Here is a 23538-nt window from a genome sequence, read left to right on the forward strand (position 1 = left end):
AGCTCACTGAAGAGTTCCCTGCTAAGCCAAGATTATCTTCTATCATACTTGATCATCTTCCTGTTGTGGCAGGGCACCTTTGGTGCCTGTCATTTTGAGAAGCTTGGACAGGCTGTGGAGCAGCCAGCTGGTATAGTGAGACTTAATGAGAAAGGCACATGACCATAGGAGGGCTTCTGGATTGGAGGATGGGGGGGATGGCTGCACTGGCGGCGGAGGGAGCACAGCAGCGGTAAGCACGGAGCTCCAGCAGATGCTGTCAGCAGTGTCAGCAGCACCTTTTTGTAGGGAATGCACGGCCGCGCTCAGAGGGTGCACATGCACCCGTGTGCACCCCATATGTGTTGCCCCTGGTCTGGAATGTTTTCACTCAAAGACCCAAATTTTTCAAAACATTGACTTTTCATATGCTGATGACTGGGCCATCTTTGTGCACACAGGGGAAAACTTCTGGACTGCTCTAGATCTGTTTGAAGAAGCCTGACTAACTTTGGGCCTCAACATTGTGAAGACTAAAATGCTCTATCAGCCTGCTTCAAGCCATGTATATGACACCCTTTCTTAAATTACCATCAAGTAAAAGACCCTGGAGGTAGTCAAGCACTTTTCTAACCTCAGTAGTGACAGTCTCAGAGAGTGAACATTGATGAAGAAATCCAGCTTAAAATCACTTGCACAAGTGCCTCCATCAGGAATTTGCTTCAGCATGTTTTTATTGATTTTTGATCTCCAGAAAGACACCAAGATCTAGGTCTGCAACACAATTATCCCCACTTTCCTCTACAGATATAAAATGTGGGTGATCTACTGTTGACATCTTAAGAGCCTGGGGAGGCATTACCAACCAAGCCTCTGGAAAATCCCCTTTGCATCAAATGGGAAGATTGCCAGCATCTGCTAGCTCAGCAGGAAGGGGCAGGGCCCTTGCTGGGGACAGCAGCCCCTGTCATAATGTGGTGGAATGTGATCCCCTTCCTGGCGGAGGTGCTGCACTGTGGGGCCAGCAGAGGTGAGGCGGGCTGCGCACAACAGCACGGGGGTCCAGAGTGGGCCAGAACCCTGCAAGCCCCCAGCAGCACTGCCGCACTCTGCAGCAGCTCTGGTGACCCCACAGTGTGGCCCCTGTCAGGAAGGGGCTTGTGCTCCAGGAACCTGTGACAGGCTGCTGCTGTCACGGTCACTCACTGCCTGTCATTCCAGCTGCTGGGCAGGGGCAGTGCCCAGCCCCCAATGCTTGGTCTGCGCTTTGAGTAAGCCCCATCCCCACAAGAGGGAGCTTATTCAGCTGCTGGCCCTGACCACAGGCCAAGTGGCAGCTGTGGCCGGGCCGGGCAGACCCTGCTGCAGTGCTTGCAGCCAGCAGCTAAATAAGCCCCCTCCTGCTGGGAGGGGGCTGGTCCCAAGCACAGATGCTACTGGCACCACAGCAGGATCTGCTTGACCTGGCTGCTACCACTTTGTGCTTGGGGCCAGCCACCTCCCAGCAAGAGGGAGCTTATTCAGCCACTGGCCCCAAGCACAGGCTGAGTGGCTGCTGCAGCCAGGCCAGGCAGGCCCCGTTGTGGTGCCAGCAGCCTTTCTGTGCTGAGGGCAAGCCCCCTCCTGGGGGTGCTTATCCAACTACTGCCTGCTGAAGCAAAGACAGAGTGGTGGGGGTTGGGCCCTTCCCCCATCCCCACCTCTACCCAGCAGCTGAAGCAGCAAGCGGTGAGTGACCATGAATGGCCAGCAGCCTGTCACGGCTTCCCAGAGCATTAGGCCCTTCCCAGTGGGGGCCGTTCTGTGGTGCTGGTAGAGCTGTTGCGGAGTGCAGTAGCACTGCGGAGGAATTGCAGGGCTCTGGCCTGCTCTGGACCCTGGTGCTGCCACCGCAGCCCTGCCAGCCCCGCAACACAGCGCCTCCTCCAAGAAGGTGGCCGTGTTCCTCCACATTATGACAGGGGCTGCTTCCCCCAACAAGGGCCCTGCCCTCTCTCACTGCAGCATCAGGGCGGGGGTATGGCCAGATGCCAGCTGGCAGGACCCCTTGGGGTGTGGGGGGGCAGGGTCAGGGGTTATTCCTCCTCCCTCCATCATCTGGTGGAGGGGACAGCAGGGGGCCTATCCCGAGGCAGGGAGCATGGTGGTAAGGGCAGGCAGACCCAGCTGCTAATGGGGGTAGATGAGAAACTAACTCTCCTCCTTGCCCCCTTCTGCCTCAGGGCCCATGGTGCCCTGGTGCTGCAGCAGCAAGGGGGGAGCGCCCAGCAGACCCAGCTCTGGTCCCTGCCAGTAGGATGAAGATGGAGGAATTAAACCTTCTCTGGCCAGTTCAGCCCAGACTGGCTACAGCCCCCCTCCCCCTGCTGTACAGCTTCCCTGCATCTGAGCACATGCTCTAGGGCCCCCTGGCACCTGGCCTGAGCAACTACAGGTATGTGCCTGCAGTGCCTCAGTCCAGAGAGAATATTTGTCCTGTTACAAATTGGTTCAGCCTGGGCAGGTTAGACTAACCTACAAAGGTTGAATCAATTCAGGGTCCATCTTTTTGAATGTCTGTCTGTAGTCTATATGTCTATGATCAGTGTGCCATCCTCTCTTAAGAGCAGGAACAGTAAATAGAAAACCACAGAATCATAGAAAAGTGGGTCTATGGTAATAATTTAGATCTAGCATATCTTTATTTCTGATGCTTCTCCTTTTCTAGCTAGAACAGGCCCATCGTTGTAAGTGAAAAGATAAATACACAAATATTATCTTTAAATATATTAGGAGATGTTCAGATATTATAGCTATGTTGGTAAGATATAGGTACACGCATATATATTTAAGATTGTGTGTCTTTTGTTGTATAGGGCTTTGAAAATTGCTTCATTGACCTACCTAAAGCAGATATGCTGGTTTAGAATTGATAAGGGCAGTGGGCCTTTCTAATTCCATACCTTTTCTTATTCCTAATAAAGAAGCTCCCAACTGATTAGCAACATTGTTGTTCAAGCAATTTCTGCCCTACTATGCAAACAAAATAAAAAGGAATAAAGACTGGCATTCATTGTTTGAGAGATGTTATAGGAATCCTTGATGAATATTAACCTTGAAGTGTGGATAGCATATATTGACTATTACAAGGAGGCCTTCTTTCATACATGGGTCTTTAATTTTTCTATAATTTCTTTGGGCAAGGACAGACCTAATTTTTTTCTTACATCAATAACATTTTAAAACTGCACGTTAGGATTACATTGAGTAAAATGAGTCTCTATACTGTGCTCAGTTTAAATTGTTCAAAGATGGGATTTTTATTTAATGTTCCCATTGGTGTCACAAATGCAGTAGTCCTTGATTTCACTCTTCATCATTGTGTGCTTCTTTCCTACTATATTGCTATTGCTGATTTAACTGGTATCTGCAGCATATAAACGTAAAGTTTCTGCAGATGTTGCTTCTTAAAATAAATGAAAAGTGTATGAATGTATTATTTTATGTATTTAGAATATTTTATTACTTTCTGTTCTTTTGTATTTTAGACCTCATTTTACTCAAATATATTTCTCATAAGCTGTGTATCAACATCAGATGACCACCTCACATAGACCACAATTCCACCGCAGGGTTATGACAACTACAACAGTTGCATACATGAAACAATTATGTACAGACATATTGGCAAAAAATAGTTTCATTTATAATGATTTAACACCTTGAAACAAGGTATTCAGAATCATCTTACAAACTAGCTCTCAGCAGGCTACTAGCAGGTGTTTTGTGAATCACCAGTGGTCTAAAGGACTACAGTATGAAAATAGTTGTGATAAATAATAACCTCTTACAAACTTGAATCGTAGTGTTTCTGTTCCATATTTAAGGTTGGAAAGATGCTTTTATTTTGATGCCCTATTTAGGTACTTATAACTTTGAAAATTATATACATTTTGCACTTAAATTGCTTATATTTGTTCTAAGCCAAAATTACATATTTTTTGGAAAGCTCAGTAAAGTTTACTTTGACCATTTCTTTGTTATCAGAATAAAAAAATGTTTTCCATGATCCAAGAAAACTGTTGAGTAATGAGGTTTATTTTTCTGTCAGTTAAAAAAAAATCAACTCAAAGGTTTTTGGGGGTTTTTTAACTCTAAAATTTCAAACCTGTAACGTTGCAATATGAAGTGCATTTGGGGTGGCACGTTTCTTAATGCTTTCATCAAGACTCAAGAAGCGCCAAGCTTTTAGTATTGTGAATAAAATCTGCATGGTGTTTGGGGGATTTTTGTGGATAGTGGTGGACGTAATTTGCCTTTTCTACACAAACTAGTAGTTCTTGCCAATACTGTCACCTAATTCAGTAAAATTTATGTTTAAATATGCTTAAGTTCCTTAGGTTATCACTAATATTCTTCATGCAACCTAGGTATCATACCCTTGGGCTAAGCACCTATTTAACCTAGTGTTGCTGTGAGCTATCTGCAGGTCAAAGCCCTACCTGCATTACTGTTCTTACAGTTTCTGCAGTAACCTGCATGTGTCTTGGGGTACATCCTGTGGTTCTTTGGGCACACATGCTTTAGGATTCTTTCCCATTAAATTGTACCAGTTGTAGAATAATTTGTCCATTGGGGGAATTATGGGAATGGCTTTAGAGATCTGCCGACAGTGCTCTTTTGCCTCACTGTGAAATGAATAAGTCACTACCTAGGGCATAATGGAGGTTGATCTCAAGCCCATATACTTGGCTGAATAAGCTGGTCTTGACTTAAAACACCTCTGAAAACAGGTTAGGTTTTTCTGGGTAGATGTTTCAAGAGCTTGGGCTAAAACTTGTTTAAGAATCTAGATGAGCTGCATCATGTAGACATAGTCTTAATCAGTATAGTCCCTGGTTGGATATAATGTTGATAAGCTAAACCATTTTCACTGATAATTCTGAGTGCTAGTAAGTCAGTATTTGGGCTGTACAAGAGAGGAGGGAGGAGCAGAAGTACAGATTATTATCTTAGTGGCTTGTCTCACAAAGAAAAGGAATGAAAGATTCCATGATGTATTGGTTTTTTCTATTTCTTTGTGGGGTTTTTTGAGAAACGAGGGAGTCACTGAACTTGCACAGCTAATTTCAAGGTGATTTGAAAAGGGTAAAAACAGTTTTCCACATTTCTTGTTCACTTTCATTATTACAGCTGAAAAAACTCCTAAGATTCTGATATTTTTTAAAAGCATACAGTTTTCTTTAAAGGGCTTGTCTTCACTGCAACAATTAATTCAAGATAGTATACGAGTTTATTGTGTTAGATTAGTGTGAATGACAAATAACTACACTGCAAAACGATATCACCAGGTGATTAGTACCTGGTAAATTGTTACTTGAACTGCTGCATACCAATGCACTACAAGCCTGAACCTCAGCACTTCAGCTTCAAATTGAACCCATATTGCTGATGAATTGCCTTCTCGAGCATAAAGCACTTTTTAACTTTAGCTAGATTCTAAGATGGACTACTACAAAATGTCTTGTACTGTTGCATGTCTAAATATCCAGAATATTCTAAAAGTATACATGAAAATAAAATAAATAAAAGAACATATAGGTTTTAAAATCTAGTATTTCTCAACTCCAGAGTACTTAAATTTAATTTGCCAATGAAACCATAATTAGGTTCCACTTGAGCATATAAATAATATATAAATAATACTGATACACAAACAACCTAAGTGTAACACATTTGGGAATCCTGTTGTGTATATATCTCCAGAATCTCATTCTCATCCAGAATCTTTCATTCTTCTTGCTGGCAGTTGGAGATCTCTGTTTTAAAAGTTATCTTAGATCCAGAAAGAAGATGGCAGTGATGCTGTTAGTAAAAACAGTGGCATGTGTTTTACCAGTACTTGAGCTAGCTCATTTAGAGCTAATTTGCTAATATACATTGCACTGTAGTGTCTCCAATTCTATGTCTACTTTCAGAGCAGCAGGGAATACACTTTTAGTTTCTATAAAAGAAAAGAAAATTTTCACCAAGATATATGATAAAGTTATTTCTCATTTTATGTTCCTCATTATACTTAAGGATTCCAATTAATTTAACCCTCTTTACCAGTTTCAAATGCAGTTATATTAATGATTAAATTACTTACAAGTATCTTACATCTATAGTTACTGTTCAGTTAAATACTATAGAGTACATTTAATATCTACTTTCAAAGAAATCTGATTTCATGGAGTAGAATGGTTTGAGTGGAAATGATTACCATATCTGCTCACATACCATGCACACCCTTTTCTCCAAAAATCAGCCCTCTAAAATTGGGGTGCATGGCATAAGTGGGGAGGTAGATTTTTCCTCACTGGAATAGAAGAATAGAGTAGAAACAGAGACACTGCTCTAATGGCTGCCAAGATGGCTATGTTTCTGTCTGGCCTAGGAAGTAGAAGGGGCAGAGTCTAGTGCTAACCCTCTCACAGCTACTATGGAATTTGCAGTAACTCTTGGCTGAGCACTGTAACTTGTGGCTGAAGTAGCAGTTGAGCTGGCTCAGGTGTTAAATGTGCTGCTGCATTCAGTCAGTTATATCTTGATGAGGCTTGTGGTATAGAAACAAAACTTAATTATTTACAAGAACTTTTTACAAAGAACTATTTTCAGTAAAGAAGTAAAAGTCTTCCTATTGCCCTTACAAGGGTCTGTGGCCTAAACTTATTGCTGTACTGCCACACCAGGACATTCCTGCTGTCTTACCCAGACAGTCTCCAGGGATGCCACGCTTCCTGGATACTCTGGGTTTCCAGGAAAACTGTCATACAAAGTAGCGATGACTATGAAAAATTCTTTTTTTCTACATTCTGCCTTCCAAAAACAAGGTGCGTGTCTTTTTGGGAGCATGTGATATATGAGAAAGTGTGTGTGTGTGTGTGTGTGTGTGTGTGTGTGTGTGTGCGCACATATCTATATATATACATATGTCCATATATATACACACACACACACTATGTGAATGCATAGCATTGCATAATGTAGCACATAGTATATTCCTTTGCATATTCTGTGCAAAGTGTAGTTTATTTTTAAAGTATTCTTCCACCTTCTTAATGGCTGGTAAGAATAGGGAATTTTGAACTTGGTGTCTTCAAATTACAGTTCATGTATATTTTAAAAGCTCATTGACATTTAAAAAAATGGTTATGGGTCTTTTCTCAGAATTTGAAAAAACCTTCAAATTAGTATGATTGTATGGGGTGTTTTTAGTTGATTTGTATGTTTTCTTATTGGGTTCAAGGAATTTCTGTCTTTCTGCTCAGTGAAATTATGAAATGGTTCTCACTGGGGATATTTAAGGTATTAATAAAGCCATATTAAAGTAAGATGGCATGCTACAATATGGAATCCTCTATACCTGCCCCTAATCTACGAATCTAGCCTCCATTTGCAGTGATCTTGCTTAAGATAAAGGGGCAGTACTACAAGGTTGCCAAGAACAGTGTGGCTTAGAGTTAACAAGCTGTTGAAATGGATTGTTCATTTCTCACTTCTCAGAGCCACTATGTTTTGCTGTTTGTAGACCCAAGCAAACATCCATTATTTCAGATACATTAAGCTTATGTTTTCAAACTTTCCAGCAATGGTACAGAAAACTTAGATTAGTAGTATATCGTTTGCTGGAAGTGAAAGTATAAGACCCAAGAATAGAACTACAATGACACAACTACCATTACGTATTTGTTGTTCAGAGGGGGAAAAAACAACAATGGTAATAGTAATATAGATATGAAATTTCCTTTTACCCATCTCTGAAAAGAACAGAGTGAGGAACACCAGAATACATGTTCTGGGCTTTGTGGAAGTCTGTGTACCCTAAATTTCAACACATACCACTTTGTTGACATTTCTTTGGCTACAGAACCCTTCTGAAACATGGAGGTAACTACTAGAGTACCCTGGGGGCCAAACTTTTTGGCAGGTATGCCACCAATGAACCTGGTATCCTCCCTCAGTGCCACTCCGATCCATTTCCCTTATCCAACCTACTGCTCAACATTCTGCTTTCCTGCCAAGCTGCTTCTCAACTTTCCGTCCCCTGTTTTATCTGCCACTGTGTTCCTTTCTCACTCTGCCACATTCTACACATGGAGGCTGCCTATGCCACTTATGGCACCCATGCCACAGGTTGGCCTTCTCTGTCCTAGATAGTGAAAGCACTATTTGTTTGCTCAACATTGCAAAATTATATCTTTTTTAAAATGTTATATTCAACAAGTTATAAAATAAATATATTTGTTACATCTTTTAAACTGTACAGTTTAATAGAACTAAATGAGAACAGTATTAGACAATGTAGCTACATGCTCAGGCAGGATTCCCTAGATGTATTATGTAATATTATGTTTTCACACAGTGAAAATGAAATGTTAAATTTCTTTAAAAAAAACCATTTCGTGATATTTTTCCACTGACAGCCTCACTTTTTTTCAAACCTAAGATATCCAAATTTGTGGAGGGCTAGACTGATGTCTTTTTTTGCTCAGATGTCACTTTCTTTAGCTGCATTGTGCAGGCAGAGTATTAGACAAGGTGGCTTGCAGAGTGACATTGTATTGATGTGATACATCCCAAACTTTTAATACATAGTAAAGAGGTGTTTCTTCATTTAGTCAATTAAATTTTTTAACACAATATTTTCATCTGTAAAATACCTCTCAGAATGTTTTCTGAAGAGCAGTTTTTGGTTAAAAGCCCCCATCCATATTTGTTAACGAATAGTGCAATCTGGAATTCAGTTGTAATTTTGCAGGTAGGCAAGCAAGAAATTCCAAAGAAAAAGTATGAGCACAGTTCAATAATAAAAGCTGATTTTAATATTGGCATTCTAATATTAGGTTTGGACTTCCTGATATTTAATTTTGAAAACTCTTTGAATGCTAAGAAAGGTATCATCTTGAAGATATGATGCAAAATTAACACTATAAGGTTTGTGTACAAGAAGCATAAAGCTTCTTATTTTACCATAGGTAAGGTCCATAATGGTACCAGTAACAGAGGCAAGGATTTTTGTGGGCATTATCTTTTACTGGATCAACTGCATAGTTGGTAGAGATTTAAACAAACTATGCTGTTGCTCCAACAAAGAAATAACCTATAAAACCCTTGCCTCTTGCATTTTTCTTGGACCATCACAGCTAAAACATCACTCCAACACTACCAGTAACAGGCATTGTTTACAGTGGAGATAATATGAACAATTTAAAATACATTAGGCTATAAAAGATTAATAAATATAAAAATAAATATTCATCTTCCTAGAGAACAACTGAATTGCACGCTTCATTTATAGTCTTATTTATTAAATTGTTTAATGCATATGCACTTCTTAATTAAATTTATTTTGACATGGAATCAAACCAGAAAAGAATTAAAAATCAGCTATGAACAATGTGCTAGACGTCTACTGAGTTACAATCTTGTCATGAGTTAGGGCCTCATATAGACATTCAGTTTTTCATGGGACAGTCAATGTTCAGGCTTTTTCTCCCAGAATAAAAATGCCCACTCCAGGGAGAGCAAATGTCTATACATGCCATGGCTTCTCTTAAAAGAGAGTATAGTTCTTTTGTGCAGTCCTTCTCCCTCTTGCCCCCAAGGGAGCATGTGTGTCACTTAATGGATTCTGCTGCTCCAGCAGAGACCAGACATGCCTTCTTCAGAATCCTCATGTTGTGCTTCAGAGAAACATAGACTAACTATGGGCAATCTGGGTCATCAAGTTAACGTTGTCCAATGCACTGCTGTCAAATGTCACCAGGCAGCCTAAGGGAGTACTCTGCTGAGCATTCTGAGATGACTGCACAGGGCTCCCCTCAGCTATATAGTGTTAGTACTGCAAGCTCTCCTCCCTTCAGGGCCTTAGCAATCAAATGTCTGTATACATGGCTCTGGGTAGGTTTTTCTACAGGGAGAACTAACCTGGGAGAATTCTCTGAGATTATTTGAAAGGGTTTACACATCCTAGAACTAAGGTTGCATACACAAATCAATATGACTTGGGAGAAATCTCGTGGATTTGTTCTCGTGGTAGAAAAAACTTGCCTAGAGACACCTGAACAGACACTCAAATGCTGAGCCCTTGCAGAGCAGAGAGCTTGTAGTGTTAATACTATACAGCCAGGGGGCCCCTGTGCATACATCTCAGCATGCTCTGCAGGCTTCCTTAGTCTGCCTGGTAGCTCTGATTGGCAGTGTGGGATTGTGAAGGGGGCATATTCTACTCCCTACTGGACTGGAGAAGTAGAGTCCAGCCTGAGTAACACACTTTTTCTGTGGTGCAAGGGGTTAGGGGGAGGGGAGCAAAATACCCTGGGATGCTGGAGCACTTCTTCTTTGGCTTCTCTCAGAAGGGAAGTTGCACATAAATTTACTCTCCTGAGAGAAACTTTCCCAGGAGTTATGTAACTGGTAGTTTGCAGGTTATTTTTCTCTTGGGGTGGCAATTTTTGCTTTGGGAGAAAAATCCTGAACATCTGTACACTCCTGGTTTCTCCTGGGAGAGTTGCTGCTCCAGAGAAACTGAATGTCTGTATGTGGCCTAAATCTTGATGGTTCTCTAGTTGAGATCTAGACTATGGCTGACCAATACTAAATGATATTTAAGACTAGCACTTATCTTGCAGTGATGTGAAAGGACAAAAATCAAGACCAGGGGGTGGGATACAGTAAAGCATTTTCTGGTGGAGGAATCAAGTCTCTGGCACTTGTTAATGGAGAAAATGGCTCAAAAATGTTAGCCAGGGATTTCAATTATGCTATCACCTCCTTGTCTTTTTTTTTCTCCCTATTTTCTCCAGTGTGAATTTTGGAAAAGGAGTATTACGTGATGAAAATGCAATGTGGACTAATGATTCATGTCTGGGAGTTATTGTGTAAGGGGATGCTCTTTAGATATTGTAATTTAAAACAGCATTTAGATTTATCCCTGGGTTGTTTCAGCTCCTAACATGGTATTTTGTATTATAACAAGAATGAGACTGGTTTGATATACTCTAGTTTTCTATAATTCCTTTTATTGTAAGCATTTTCTTACTGAAAAGTAAAAGACATTTTATGACTTTTTTGTTTGGACAGGCAGCCAGGAAAATCCCCCAAAAGGAAAGAACTTTTGTTTAACATTATATCAACTCAGATGTCTTTCTCAACTTACAAAACTCTTTTTGCTGCTGGAAGAGAAGATTGAAGAGCTCTTTGAAGAAATTCTGTTGTTACCTTGTTTCACCGAGAAGAATAAAAAAATTCAAGGTAATATATAAATTTTATCATGTACAGTTTTCTTTCCAGTTGGGATAAAAGATCATGTTATATTTCCTCCTAAAAGATGTAGGTTATCAGGACTCTGAATGATATCGTCTTCCACAATATAAACAAATTTCTTATGACTTTTGATTAAATATTTTTCTAAAATAATTCAGTTGTACTTGTATCTAAAAGATTTTTTTTTTTTTTTTTTTTTAAAGACGGATGTCCTCCTAAGCCTGGTAGCCCAAAGAGCTATCATGATTTAGGCACATCAAATGGCTAGGTACCCATTTGCAGCTAGGTCAACTGGAGGTGACCTCAAGCAGAAGTTGGGATGGTTACAAATTCATACATATTGGGTGCATCTACATATGCAATTAATGCAACAAAATAAACTCCGGTGCAGTTCACAGTGGAGCTAATTTCTTACAGACTCCGCATCTACACATACACCCAGGACTGCAGCACTTTGAGCTGGGGTGGAGCAGCCTGGCCCAGGGTGTCAGCCACAGGCTCCAGGTGGTGACATCAGACATCAGAGGGCTGGCTGGGACACGAGGATGCTAAAGTGCAGAGCTAGGCAACAGGCAGCCCCACACTTTAGCACCGTCATGCCCCAGCCAGTCCCTGTCACCATCTACACATGCAGTTTAGTGTAGGTATGTACTCTGCCATAACATAGTACTGTCTCTGATAGTACAGTACTCTGATAGTACTATCTTATGGGAGACTTAATTAATTTACTGCACCCTAATACCTACACACGTGTAGATGGTGATGCGTTACTGTGGAGCTAATTAGTTCAACTGCAGTAAAGGATACATGTAGATGCACCCATTGAGTCGTATATGAAATGCCTTAACTGTGGTTTGCAACTATGCTCCACTTAAGATTTAATGTATAGAAATTATTTATCTTAATAGGAAAACATGTTTTTTTCCAATCAGAAATTTATCCACATATTATATGTAACAAAATAAATGAACGTGAAACTTTTGTAATGTTAATATTTCTGAGCATGCTCTGTGAAGGCTGCAATTCTTGTATTAAATGGGAAAAGCATTGAACTTTGAACATCAATTTTAGGTAAATTTAATAGCAGTTTAAAATATTTTCAGGGAAATGTGCCTTGTTTTAACTAAACCTGATTGTGCAAATGCAGTTGTGCACAATGCTTACTAGTATGAGTTGTTTCATTGACTTCAGTGAGCCTACTCACTGTAATGTACACTTTCAGAAATAAATGTTTATTTATTTTATGGATTATGTCATTATTTCAAATGAAGAAAACACGCAACCATGAAAGCTGAGTACTGGAAGGATGATAACCTGACAGCTAAAAAATGGTGTGCATATATTTTACCCAGCTTTTTTACCCAGTGCAATTAAATGAAGACACCAGAGAACAGGTAGTCTCAAGAGCTTTGATTATATTGCAGGAAAATATTTCATTAGAAATGAGGCCAGACTGCATAGGGGGAGAGGACTGGCGGAGTCAAGTACTGCTATCTCTCTAGCCCAGCTGCAGGCTCAAAAGAAAGCTGTTCTGGGAGTTTGATCTAAGAATACAAAGATGAAGAGATAGGTGAAGTTGAAAGAGTTCAGAGGCACATGTTTTGTTAATGGAGTGTGGATTGTGCATTTCTTCTCTGAAATTTGTGGATGTCATGTCATTCAAATAAAGAAATAAAAGTTATTTTTGTTAAAATAAAATTAAATAAATCTGAGACTGGTCTGAACACACCCAATAGAGAGATATCATGGTAGACCCTTATGACCCTTCAGAGTTGTTAATGAAATTTTGTATGGAAGATAAAGGTTTGTCAGACCATATTTGTTAGGAGCCTCGTTAACTGAATTAATCACAGGTGCTGTTTTTATTGCTGTTTTCTTCAATAGATGTGTAATTAAATGAAAACACTCCAAAAATAGTAAACACCATGTGCAATGTAATTTGCACAGAAATGTGTAGCTATTTAGAGTAATATATACCTTGATAGAGGGAATATTAAGAAAGAAATGCTGCTTTCCATGAAGCACATGATCTTGTGAACAATTAGGCATAAGATTAATTTAATGCATAAGTATGTAAGATTGTTTTGAGCTTTCTTTGTTTGAATTATACTGCTGTTTTGCATTCATTCTACTCTACATGCAGTGTCAGACTGTGTCCTAAGTTGGGGCTATACTTTCCAGATCTGATCTGAAGAGTATAATTAAATCAGCTGCTAAGGCAGTCTTCTGGGTTGTGGGAGGTTTGACAGGAAGTTCCAAAGGGAGTACAGAATTATACCCCTTAACAAGTAGGATGATAAATCTATTACAGTTTAGGGTATTATGACTTGCAAACCCTTCTTCATTTTCAGACTTACTATTCTTGGGGAGGAGATCTCAATTTATTCAGAAAACCTTGCTGGAATACATCCATTTTTTTATGTGGAATTATGGACTGCAGGCATAGTTAGAGAAATAAGAAAACAATGCTTGATAAAATTATTTACCGGTGGTATTTATTAGAAATACCAACAATAGCAAAATAAAAGGTGTTTTGATAGGGGGGAATGAGAAGTATATTCCCAGTTGTTTCAGCTTTTCTGTAAAGAACCAGAAGATAATTCTTTTTTTTGTTAGCATCCTATATTTTCCTGATAAACATGATTATTTGCTCATTGATAAAGCCTGTTTCTGGATCAGAATAAATTGATTAGTCACATTTAACTAGTGTCTTTGATTGTACTGGCAGATGTGGTGTACCTGATTGTGGTGTAGGTGGTAACAAAAATAAGAGCCTTCTTATATATTTATTTAGAAGTGTTGGCTTATTAGAGGACTTATAGTGCAATACAGAAATTATTATGGTATAGTGTTGACATACTGAGCTAGCTCAGGTATTGGTAGTAATCTAGCAGCACAGAACTCAGCAGGTGCTGAAAAAGCTTGCTGAGAAACAGGGTAAGGTAGCTCACCTTGAGTTCTGCAGTGCTGGGGTTAGACTACCACTGTGAAGGCAGTGTAGGCATCAGAAGCATAGCAAGGCAGAGCTCTGCGCCTGGGGCAGCCATGACACATGGGTCAGCTGTCATTGCATTAGCAGCTGCCTTTGCATCCCCTCACAAAGGTAGCCCTGGGGCTCCTGCCCCAATTGCTCCCCCCACAGTTGCATTACTGGTAGGCATACCCTAAGGGTTAACTCAGTTTACCCTAGTACTGTGAATAAGTTAAGAGGAACTATCAATACATAATAAATAAGCTTTGTTTCCCAATGACATGATGTTTTCCCAGACATCAAATAGAATAAGGTCCTGCCCTTGTTTCATTTTCTTCTTGGCTATTTTGAGTATTTATTAGAGGTCTTTATTAGACTTCTGTTTAAGTCCTGCCAAAAAATGACAGAAAATGTGGCTGTTTACAATGACAAGTTTAGCTGTTCTTTGCTCAGCGTTAACATGCGGAGACTTGAGGCTTGATATAGAGAACATTTGTAAAGTTCCATCAGAAATAAAGTACTTCTTTGGACAGTTCTTCATTTTTTTTTGCCAAAGCTGATATTTGAATTGTGTCTAAACTGGGAGGATTCTTGGCCCTCATTTTTTCCCTAGACCCAGCGATGACAAAGAGCAATGGCTGCATAAATTGGATGTAAGAGGAACACTTAGGGTTTATCACAGAAGAATCAAAGATTTCATATCTTCTGACAGATTGTTTGTACTCTTAGGGGGTCTTAAGAGGGGTCAAATAGCTTCTAAGAGTTCCTTAGCTAGATGGTTAAGGGATTGTATTAGGGAGGCGTATGTAGTTAAGGGTAAAGAGGCTCCCAGGGTTTGTAAAGCTCATTACACTAGGACTATAGCTGCTTCTTGGGCGGAGAGGTCGAAGGCTTCCACATTGGAAATTTGCAAGGTGGCCACCTGGGCTTCTCTTCATACTTTTTCATAGCATTATTGCTTGGATGTAGTCTCTTCTGCAGATTCTGCTTTTGGTAGGAGGTTGCTTGTGAACCAAAAAAAGAACAGTGAAGAAAAGAAAGACATGCAGTTCACACTTCTAGCTGCCAACAAGACAGTTTCTTTGCAGCATGCACAATGGAATCCTGTGAAGACCAATTTAGGCAGTTGAAAATAGATGTTACAGGGAAGTACTGCCTACCACTGCTTTCTGAGTAACTCCCACGGCAGGTAATAGCACCAGAGGACACACTGAACCAAAGTAACACTCTAGGGAGGTGGATGTATCAGTTGCTCTGAGGTGATCTGGACAGTTCTGTGAATTGATTTTGAGAGTTCTGCATCTGGAATCCTCTGGATTCAGCCCCCAGATTGTTTCATGTAGATCAGGGGTGTCAGAATCCCTTGGCTCCTGGGGCTGGATCCAGACCCTGGGGCTCCTTGTGGGCCAGATCCAGAACCCACCTGTGGTGGTGAGTTGATTGTCAGCTGCCCTAACCACTGTGGGTTCCTGAGCCATATGGACTAACATGCCTGTAATTTGCCCTCTGCCACTGACGCACATCCCCCACTGGACTCCATATGCTGGAATGTAGTGGTGGGGCCCTGCCACCAAATTCCTGGCCCCTCCAGGAGCCCCATGGGCCATATCTTTTATACCCCTAATGTAGGTGAACAAAAATGATTTATGCATTGCATTCTCTATTACAGCTTATTTTCATATTCTGTCAATTCTCAGTAACTTGCTTTTTTTACCATTTCATTTTCAAACTTAGCTAAGCATGTGTTCCTCACTGAGGGTTCTGTACATGTCAAGTTATACACTTAAATTCAAACTATACCTGGATTACCCAAACAAAAATAAAAGTTAACAGAAAACTTAGTATAACAACTTTTTAAAAAACTGACAATGCAATATTATCTTATTTTAGACCTGAAATAATTCATTTCTGAAAGAAGAAATAGATCTGAGAAATTTCCTCCCAAAAATATATTTGAGGAAACTTATGAGTCCCTGAAAATTAAATGTAAACGTGCTTTGTCCTTCAAACCTTAGCATGTCACCAAAGCAAGATGACAACTCTTTTCCTATCAAGAGAAGAAGCAAGATTTCTCCTAACAAAGCTGGCACATATATTCCCAGTTTCCCAGACATTCTTCCTGAAACAGTATCAATATGGTTTTGGAAAGGGGAAGAAAGGCGTGGCCATCATGTCTGTCCAGTGGGGGAGTGAGGGTATAGGTATAATTAACCCTTTATTTGCTGCTCTTTCACTATACCTGCTGTGCTCCTCTCATCTATTTACATTCACTTGAATTCCCTGGAATTTTTCAGACATACCTAGTACATTCAACATCACAGGAGTAATGTTCTATTTGAAGAAACCTGGAACATTCAGCAGTAGTCAAGGGTTAAGCAGGAAACCCTTATTTAGAATGAAGAATAGACTGCCAAATTGCATTCTCTTTCCATCTTTAAGATGTGCTTTCTCTCTTTCCCCTGGCTTTTCAGAAGCCTCTTGTTGAGACTTTTAAAAATCAAAAACATCTAACACACTTTCATCTTTCTCTCACCTTTTTTCCATTCCAGTGAGAAAGGTGAACTTTGGACAGATCAGATAATGAGTGCCAAGAAAAGCTTTTTCCAGTGAAGCTCTTTGAAACCACCCTGGGCAAAGTTGTCAAGCCCTTAGGTTTACAAGCATTGCCTCAGGGGACCAGAAGGATTTGCAAAGGTCTTTCCTTCACAGCTTAAGAAGAAGAGTTCTTTTACTTTACATCCATTTCTAGAAAGCATAATGAAAGGGAGAATGGGATCAAATTTACAAGGTGCATAGCCTTGATAGACAGCCTTTGAAGTTATACACATACCAGCAAAACAAGTTAGATTTTTTGCTTTGGTTCCCACAGGTAGATGCAGCAGTAGCTTCCTTAGAAAATTTTATTTTGTGGAATTTAAAAATAGGATTTACTCTCAGAAGAAAGATTTTGAACTTCACATTCACATTTACCATGTGCGTGTTGCAAGAACTGTCTCAGTATGGTACAAAAATTAAAGATTCTGTTGTAGATGACAAAATCTATGAGGACTTCAATCTATTGCTAGTCAAATATTTCAGACTCTTCTGCTTCTTAATGACTGTCTGCTGACATTCCTTGTTTTCTTCAAGATCTGTTGTCTCTAGTATGCTCACAACAAAGGTATTTTGAAAACAGATGTACAGTCCAACTGGCCAGTAGCTTGGGTGGTATTAGATTTTAACTTATGAACAATTTTTGAAGGTACAATTCTGACCTGTGTTACACAGTTGTCCATCAAGGTGATCATAATGGTCCTTATGCCACTAAAACTAAGAAAAAAACAAATGAGATGACGGAAATTGGATAAAAATGTAGGTAATACACTAAAAAACTTTAAAAGGAAAAAAGAAAGAAAAAATGACAGTCCAGTAAGCCCAAGCATTATCTTTGGGAAAACAATGGGACAAATACAGAGAGAAAAATAGTACTAAACAAAGGGAAGAAAATATGTCTGATAACTTTCATGGCTTTATAACAGAATTACAGTGGACTCGCAGAAAAACTCTGGACTTAATTAAAATATGTAATACCATTTTCTTGAATCCTTGCTTTCAACAATAATTCAAATTGGATTTTTTTTCTGTTACTTTGCCAAGAGACGGTAGACAAATCATTACAATAAATTGATAAATATCAGGCTTGGGGAGAGTCTCTACTGGCATATTGCACTAAATAGTCTATATTAGGTCTAGTCTTCTGTAATAATTAGAAAAGGGAGGACAAAGAAATTGGCTGGTGCTAGGAAGAGGAGACCAATCTGGGCCTGCTGCCTCTAAAGAGGATGCTGACCCCACAGTTAAATCTAGTGTTGGATGAGGAAACCCAAAACAAACTTAAGGCTGATAGCTGCACATAGCTTACACATGAGATTTTTTTTTCAGCAACAATTTTTTATTTTATACGCCAAGACCTTAAATTATAGGCTAGTGGTCCTTTCTGTACAGCACTGACATGACTAAACTTAAGATCTTTAATTAGTATAAATTCCCAAAGTTGTATTCAGCTGTGGAGGCAACAGTTTGCATCAGCTGAGGATCTTCTCTAAAATACTGCATTCACTTGTGGTTTGTTCATTGCAAATATTAACAAACTGAAGAGAATTCTGAGATGACAATATAAATGACTTAGCAAGCCAGATGATTTGACTTTTTGAGAAGAGATCAAGAGTGAATTATAGAGAGCATACCTGAGCTGTGACAGTATGAAGATGTTAGTGTACAGATATTTAAAGTATGTAAACACTTAGGGCCTGATGATTTCCTAACATAAAAAGAAGGCAAATAACTAGAAATAATGAGATTCAATGGAGAGAAAATGTAGAGCAGATATCAGAAAATGCCCAGATAGTATTCACTATCTGCCTGGAATAATTTCCCAAGAGATGTACTAGAAACTCCATCTCCTAGTGCCTTTAAAACTATACTCCAGTGAAACATTAGTAAATGTACAGTAGAGAACAATCTTGCCCTGGCAATGAAAAGAACGAGATGATCTAATTAGTCTTGTCCATCTTTATATTCTGCCATTTTTTATTTTTTTGTATTATGCTTTTTTCTTGCAACTAGTTTTGAAAGGACAACTTAGAATATGAAACTTTCATATGGTAAAATCTACTTTAGACAAATTAGTTCCTATGGATATTCAAGAAAATTGAATGCCTTGTCAAACAGGAAAGATTTTCCCAAGCTTTAACCCTACAACCTACTAATGCCTTCAAGCAGCAGCAGATCTTTGAGTTTATGCTTCTAATGATACTCTTCAGCTATGCTGAAAATAGCTTATCATCTAGTATTTTTCTGTTTTTGCACGTTTCAAATAATAAATTAAATATAGCTTCCATTCAATACTGAAGTAGTTATGCATTATGGGGATGAAAGGGTATTTAAAAGATCAGCTGGTTTGCTTTTACTTTCTTTTATTTGTTGAACATTGATTGTGCATTTAGTATTAGATTATGGAGGAAAAATGCCCCCTGTCCTGAAATGAAATATTCTTATCTAAGAGCCTAACACCTTGAATATTTATACACGTGAATAACTTCATGATACAGTTCATGTGAGTGTTTGAGGATTTGGGCCCTAAATATATGACCTCTATTTTAATTATGTGTTTGTTCCTGATGAAATCAATGATGATATTCCCATAGACTTCAATAAAGCATGATTGAACCATATGTTGCACTTTACTAATGAGTTATTAATGCCAGAGAAGTCTGCCTGTTTCACTGGTTTGGGTCATTATGTTGTATGTAATAATTGAACTAATTAGATGTCATTTTAGTCTTATAGTGTCAGCATTTAAAATAACCAAAAAGTTTAAAATATATAGTGCCTTACAATTTATTTAATTTATTGGGCAAAGAACAGAAATTAATTTTTACACAGCTGCTCTGAAGTTATCTATTCTCTGTAGAAACAAGTGACTACACAATCAATATAAAAATGAATTAATAACAAAAAGAGCTATAATTTACACATTATATACACACATGTATAAAATATGAATACAATGGGATGTGAATTTCATCTTATTATATAAAAAGGACTATGTATAACCTGAATTTGACTTTTGCATAACATTAGTATTCCACTACATCTTGTTGATTTCTTTTTTATAATGCATTTCGATATATCAGAAGGTGTTGTAGGCTGCAGACTTTTCTACAGAATTAATCTTAACTTTGATCCCCTTTATCATACTGTGCAGGAGTTCTGAAGAAAGCTAGTGGGGAGCTTTTAATAGGGGAAGCTAGAGCAAATGAAACTAGTGTGCTTCCTGAACAGTTACTTCAGGTGAAAGAGGTGAGTATGAAAAGAATCTTGTACTTGTAGGGGTTTGGTTTTTTTAGGTCTGTGTCATCAGTATAAAGTCAGTCAGCATGTTCATTATAACCACCTATCTTCAGAGTTTAATAATTTGGTTATTACAATTAATTTTAGGAAAAAAAATCTCCTTTCAGGTAGAATAAAATCCTATGCATGTGAAGTGGAGAACGTGGCTGTATGTCCAAAACATTAAAGTATAACAAAGCCAAAATCAGAAGTAAAAGATACCTCAGTTATAGAGAGGAAGGCAAAAACTTGCAAGTCCCTTTTCAATATTTTATATGTTTTCCAATGCAGCATAATTTTACAAAATATACAGAAATCAGAGCATGTGATCATACTGTTGGTTACTACTGGGGTTTGTTCTTAAAATTAAGAATAGTTTCTTTGATATTAATGAGCAACTAAACCTTATTGAAGGATTTTGTCCTCTATTTACCAATTTAAAATGTTATTGTGACAGGGGGCACGCTCAGGGTTGGGTCTCATGCTGGTCTGCCTACCTGTCTCTATGGGGCAGTCCACCCAGTCTTTCCTGCCACAACTTTGCTGTTTCCATAAACTGGTGGTATAATGCGGGAGACTGCCCATTTCCTGCCGCGATACCAGGGGGTGCTATCTGCAGCTCCAAACCTTCCCTACACTGCAGCCCATGCCTTGCAGGTGGCATCCACATGATGTAATCATAACCTACACAATGACTGGTACTCCAGCATCTCATAGGGACTCTCACTCCCTCCCTGGAGTAGCAGGTCATTGTGCTTAACCTTTAGGTCTTTCTTTTGACCCACCCTCATCCTCCTTGCAGTGGAGGACTTACCAGGGTCAGGACTTGCCCCTAACTCTCTGGCTGAGCCCCCTACTTGGCTTTTGGCCCAAATATGGCCTCAGGTGTCTCAAGACATACCTTGGCCTACTCCCCATTCCTGGGGTTCCTAGTGCACCTGCTCTAGGACCTCTATACCATACCACACCCCACCATGGGGGCTTCTCATCCTCCTTGCACTCAACTACATCCTTACATTTAGCTACTAACAGGACTGGCCCTTGCGCTGCCCTTCAGGCCTACTCCCAATTCAGCCCTACTCAGCCCCACCCCCCACGCACAGTCCTTCAGGTCTACTCCCCTTCAGCTGTACTCTGTGTGAGGCCACAACTCTGCCCTCTTCCCTAGGGCCTCACTATACTGCCGGGTCTCAGGGTCAGCCACCCTTGTAGGCTCAGCTGGCACTCCAGTTGCTGTAGCTGGCCCACCACACTCACTCTCTGGGCTCTTGCACCTGCCTCACAGGCTCAGGTGGCCACAGCTGAGCCTGGCCCCACTACTGCTTCCCAAAGCCTACCCGAAGATGGGGGCTGGGGTTAAGGCGCCCCTCCTCACCTTTCACTGGGGAGGTAACTGGCCTGGCATTTCTTGGGGGCTCCCATGCCACTAGGAGTCCTACCAGGCCACCCTTCCCTGGCAGGGTGCAGTTTTAGGTCGTGCCCAGGACCAAAAGCCTCCTGCTCCTACCTGCTAGATGTCCTATGCAGCTCAGCCAGGCAGTGTTTATATGCTTAGTGCTCAAAATGGCTGCCCTAATCAGGCACCTGGCTGGTGCCTGTTTTCCACTGTTAAAGTGGCAGGCAGCCAAAGGTGTGCTGCCACAGTCATATTTGAGCTTCTGAAACCTGATGTGATCTAAATATATGCCAGGTCTGTTATTCTCCAGCAGTGACATTTAATAAGCCAATTTTATGATTCAAATAGCCCTAAATAGTCCCCTTTTTTCTCTTCTCCTGTCACTCCCTATATAACAGCTTAGATTAAGTCCTTTGCTCCTGAAACATCCCTTTTACGGTAAAGGAATTCTCAGTTAGCTGTTTTTGGCTTTGTCTGCTTTATGCTAACTGGACAGTACAAAGTAAAATTGAATGAAAATCAGGATATGGTCCATGTTGTACTTGCATGTACAGTTGGCAGGAGTCAGATCCACCTTAGAGGTCTCTCATTCTTTTGTGAAGTTTGAGAGCTCATTCAACATGGATCAGTTGAAACCTTTGTAAAATCCAGTGCTAAAGAAATTAAATGTAGTTTAGACGTGTTAGAACAGTTTCTTTTAACAGTTTACCCCTTAGGTTATTTGTTGCTGGTTTAGGATTTTATGTATTCAAAGTAAGAGAGAATAGTATATGATGTTTTATGTTAAAAACACTTCTTAAACTATAAAGTGGCTATAAAATATAATTTACTTTCTTAACTATATTAATTTGAAAGATTTCTTTTACATGCAGTCTCCTGCTTATAGAAAGATGTTTTAAGAGTTGAAATATATATTTTATAAATAAACTTAGAAGACTTTTATTAAATCCAGTGACAACTCAAATGGAACATCACTATGCTTATAAACATGTGTTAAGTATATCTATGTATCTCTGAATATATATTATATTTATATAATACATATATATAAAAAATAAATAAAATTAAGGAGTTATAGTTTCTAAGTTATGTGAATACTCTTGCTACATGTGACAAAATTTCTCTAGACATCTTGTGTATTGGTATTATAAATTTAGGACCATAACAATAGTAACACTCATTGTTGCATTTGGATTGATGTTATATAAATGTATATTTCAGCCTATTTTCTTGGATTTTGGCTGGAGAAATGCATTTAAAAACCTGTCTTCTTCTATGGATCACTGTATATCAATAGCAATTGAAGATTTTTCAACTAAAATTCTTCAGCATGAGCAGAAAGAACAGTCTTCTGCTGCAAGCTATTCAATGAGCCTTGTAAACACCCAGCAAATGAAGGAGTCCTGGGGAGCAGTTCACCAGGAGGAGCGACCAAAACGAATTGTAAAGGCAGGTATCAAAAGATCTGAAGTTTGAGGGGAGACAGAATGCCAAGGTTGTTTGCCATCTAAGCTTTGAAGTACTTACAGTACCATTAATATTCCACGTCTCATACAAATGGAATTAAGAATGTGAGAGGCATTACAATACACTCTTGAGCTTTGCTTTATACATTCACCCATAGTCTGTATTAAACAGAATGAACTTTTTAACTTTGCCAGCATTATTTTTTTTCATCAAAGGATTCTAAGCCATTCTGATTACTATCTGCTGTATTACCTCCCAGTTTGATGATAAAATGGTTGAAAACTTTGAAGAATTACTATAAAAAGGGTTTCCTGTATTTATTTCCTTAGGCATACCATTTAATTAATCATCATAACAAATATTACTGCCAAATTGGAGTTCTTTGATTTGTCCAAAAGGTCAGATATGTTGATTAATTAAATGGTTTGTCTAACGGAATAATATCTTAAAGGTTTTTAAAGTAGGAATTTTTTGCAAGTGTTTTAGTCAATTTGGGATGGAGTACAGTTGACAGTAAGCAGAACTGTTAGATGTTTAAAAAAAAATACAGGCTTTCAGTAAGATGTCC

At 39.3% G+C, this 23538-nt stretch overlaps 1 protein-coding gene across 4 annotated transcripts in view; it reads left to right on the top strand.

The window, feature by feature from the left end:
* Positions 1-23538, top strand: part of KIAA0825 (KIAA0825 ortholog) — a 446673-nt gene that overhangs the window by 111813 nt on the left and 311322 nt on the right. For 3 of the 4 annotated variants that reach the window (XM_019516881.1, XM_019516882.1, XM_019516883.1), the window contains exons 6-8: positions 11083-11253; positions 19983-20077; positions 22725-22952. In XM_019516881.1, coding sequence (XP_019372426.1) covers positions 11083-11253; positions 19983-20077; positions 22725-22952 — 494 coding nt within the window. The remainder of the gene's footprint in view (positions 1-11082; positions 11254-19982; positions 20078-22724; positions 22953-23538) is intronic. The other variant, XM_019516884.1, reaches the window with a different exon arrangement.

Source organism: Gavialis gangeticus, unplaced genomic scaffold (genome assembly GCF_001723915.1).
Source record: "Gavialis gangeticus isolate Ggan-Ray unplaced genomic scaffold, GavGan_comp1, whole genome shotgun sequence".
In the NCBI taxonomy this organism is placed as follows: domain Eukaryota; kingdom Metazoa; phylum Chordata; order Crocodylia; family Gavialidae; genus Gavialis; species Gavialis gangeticus.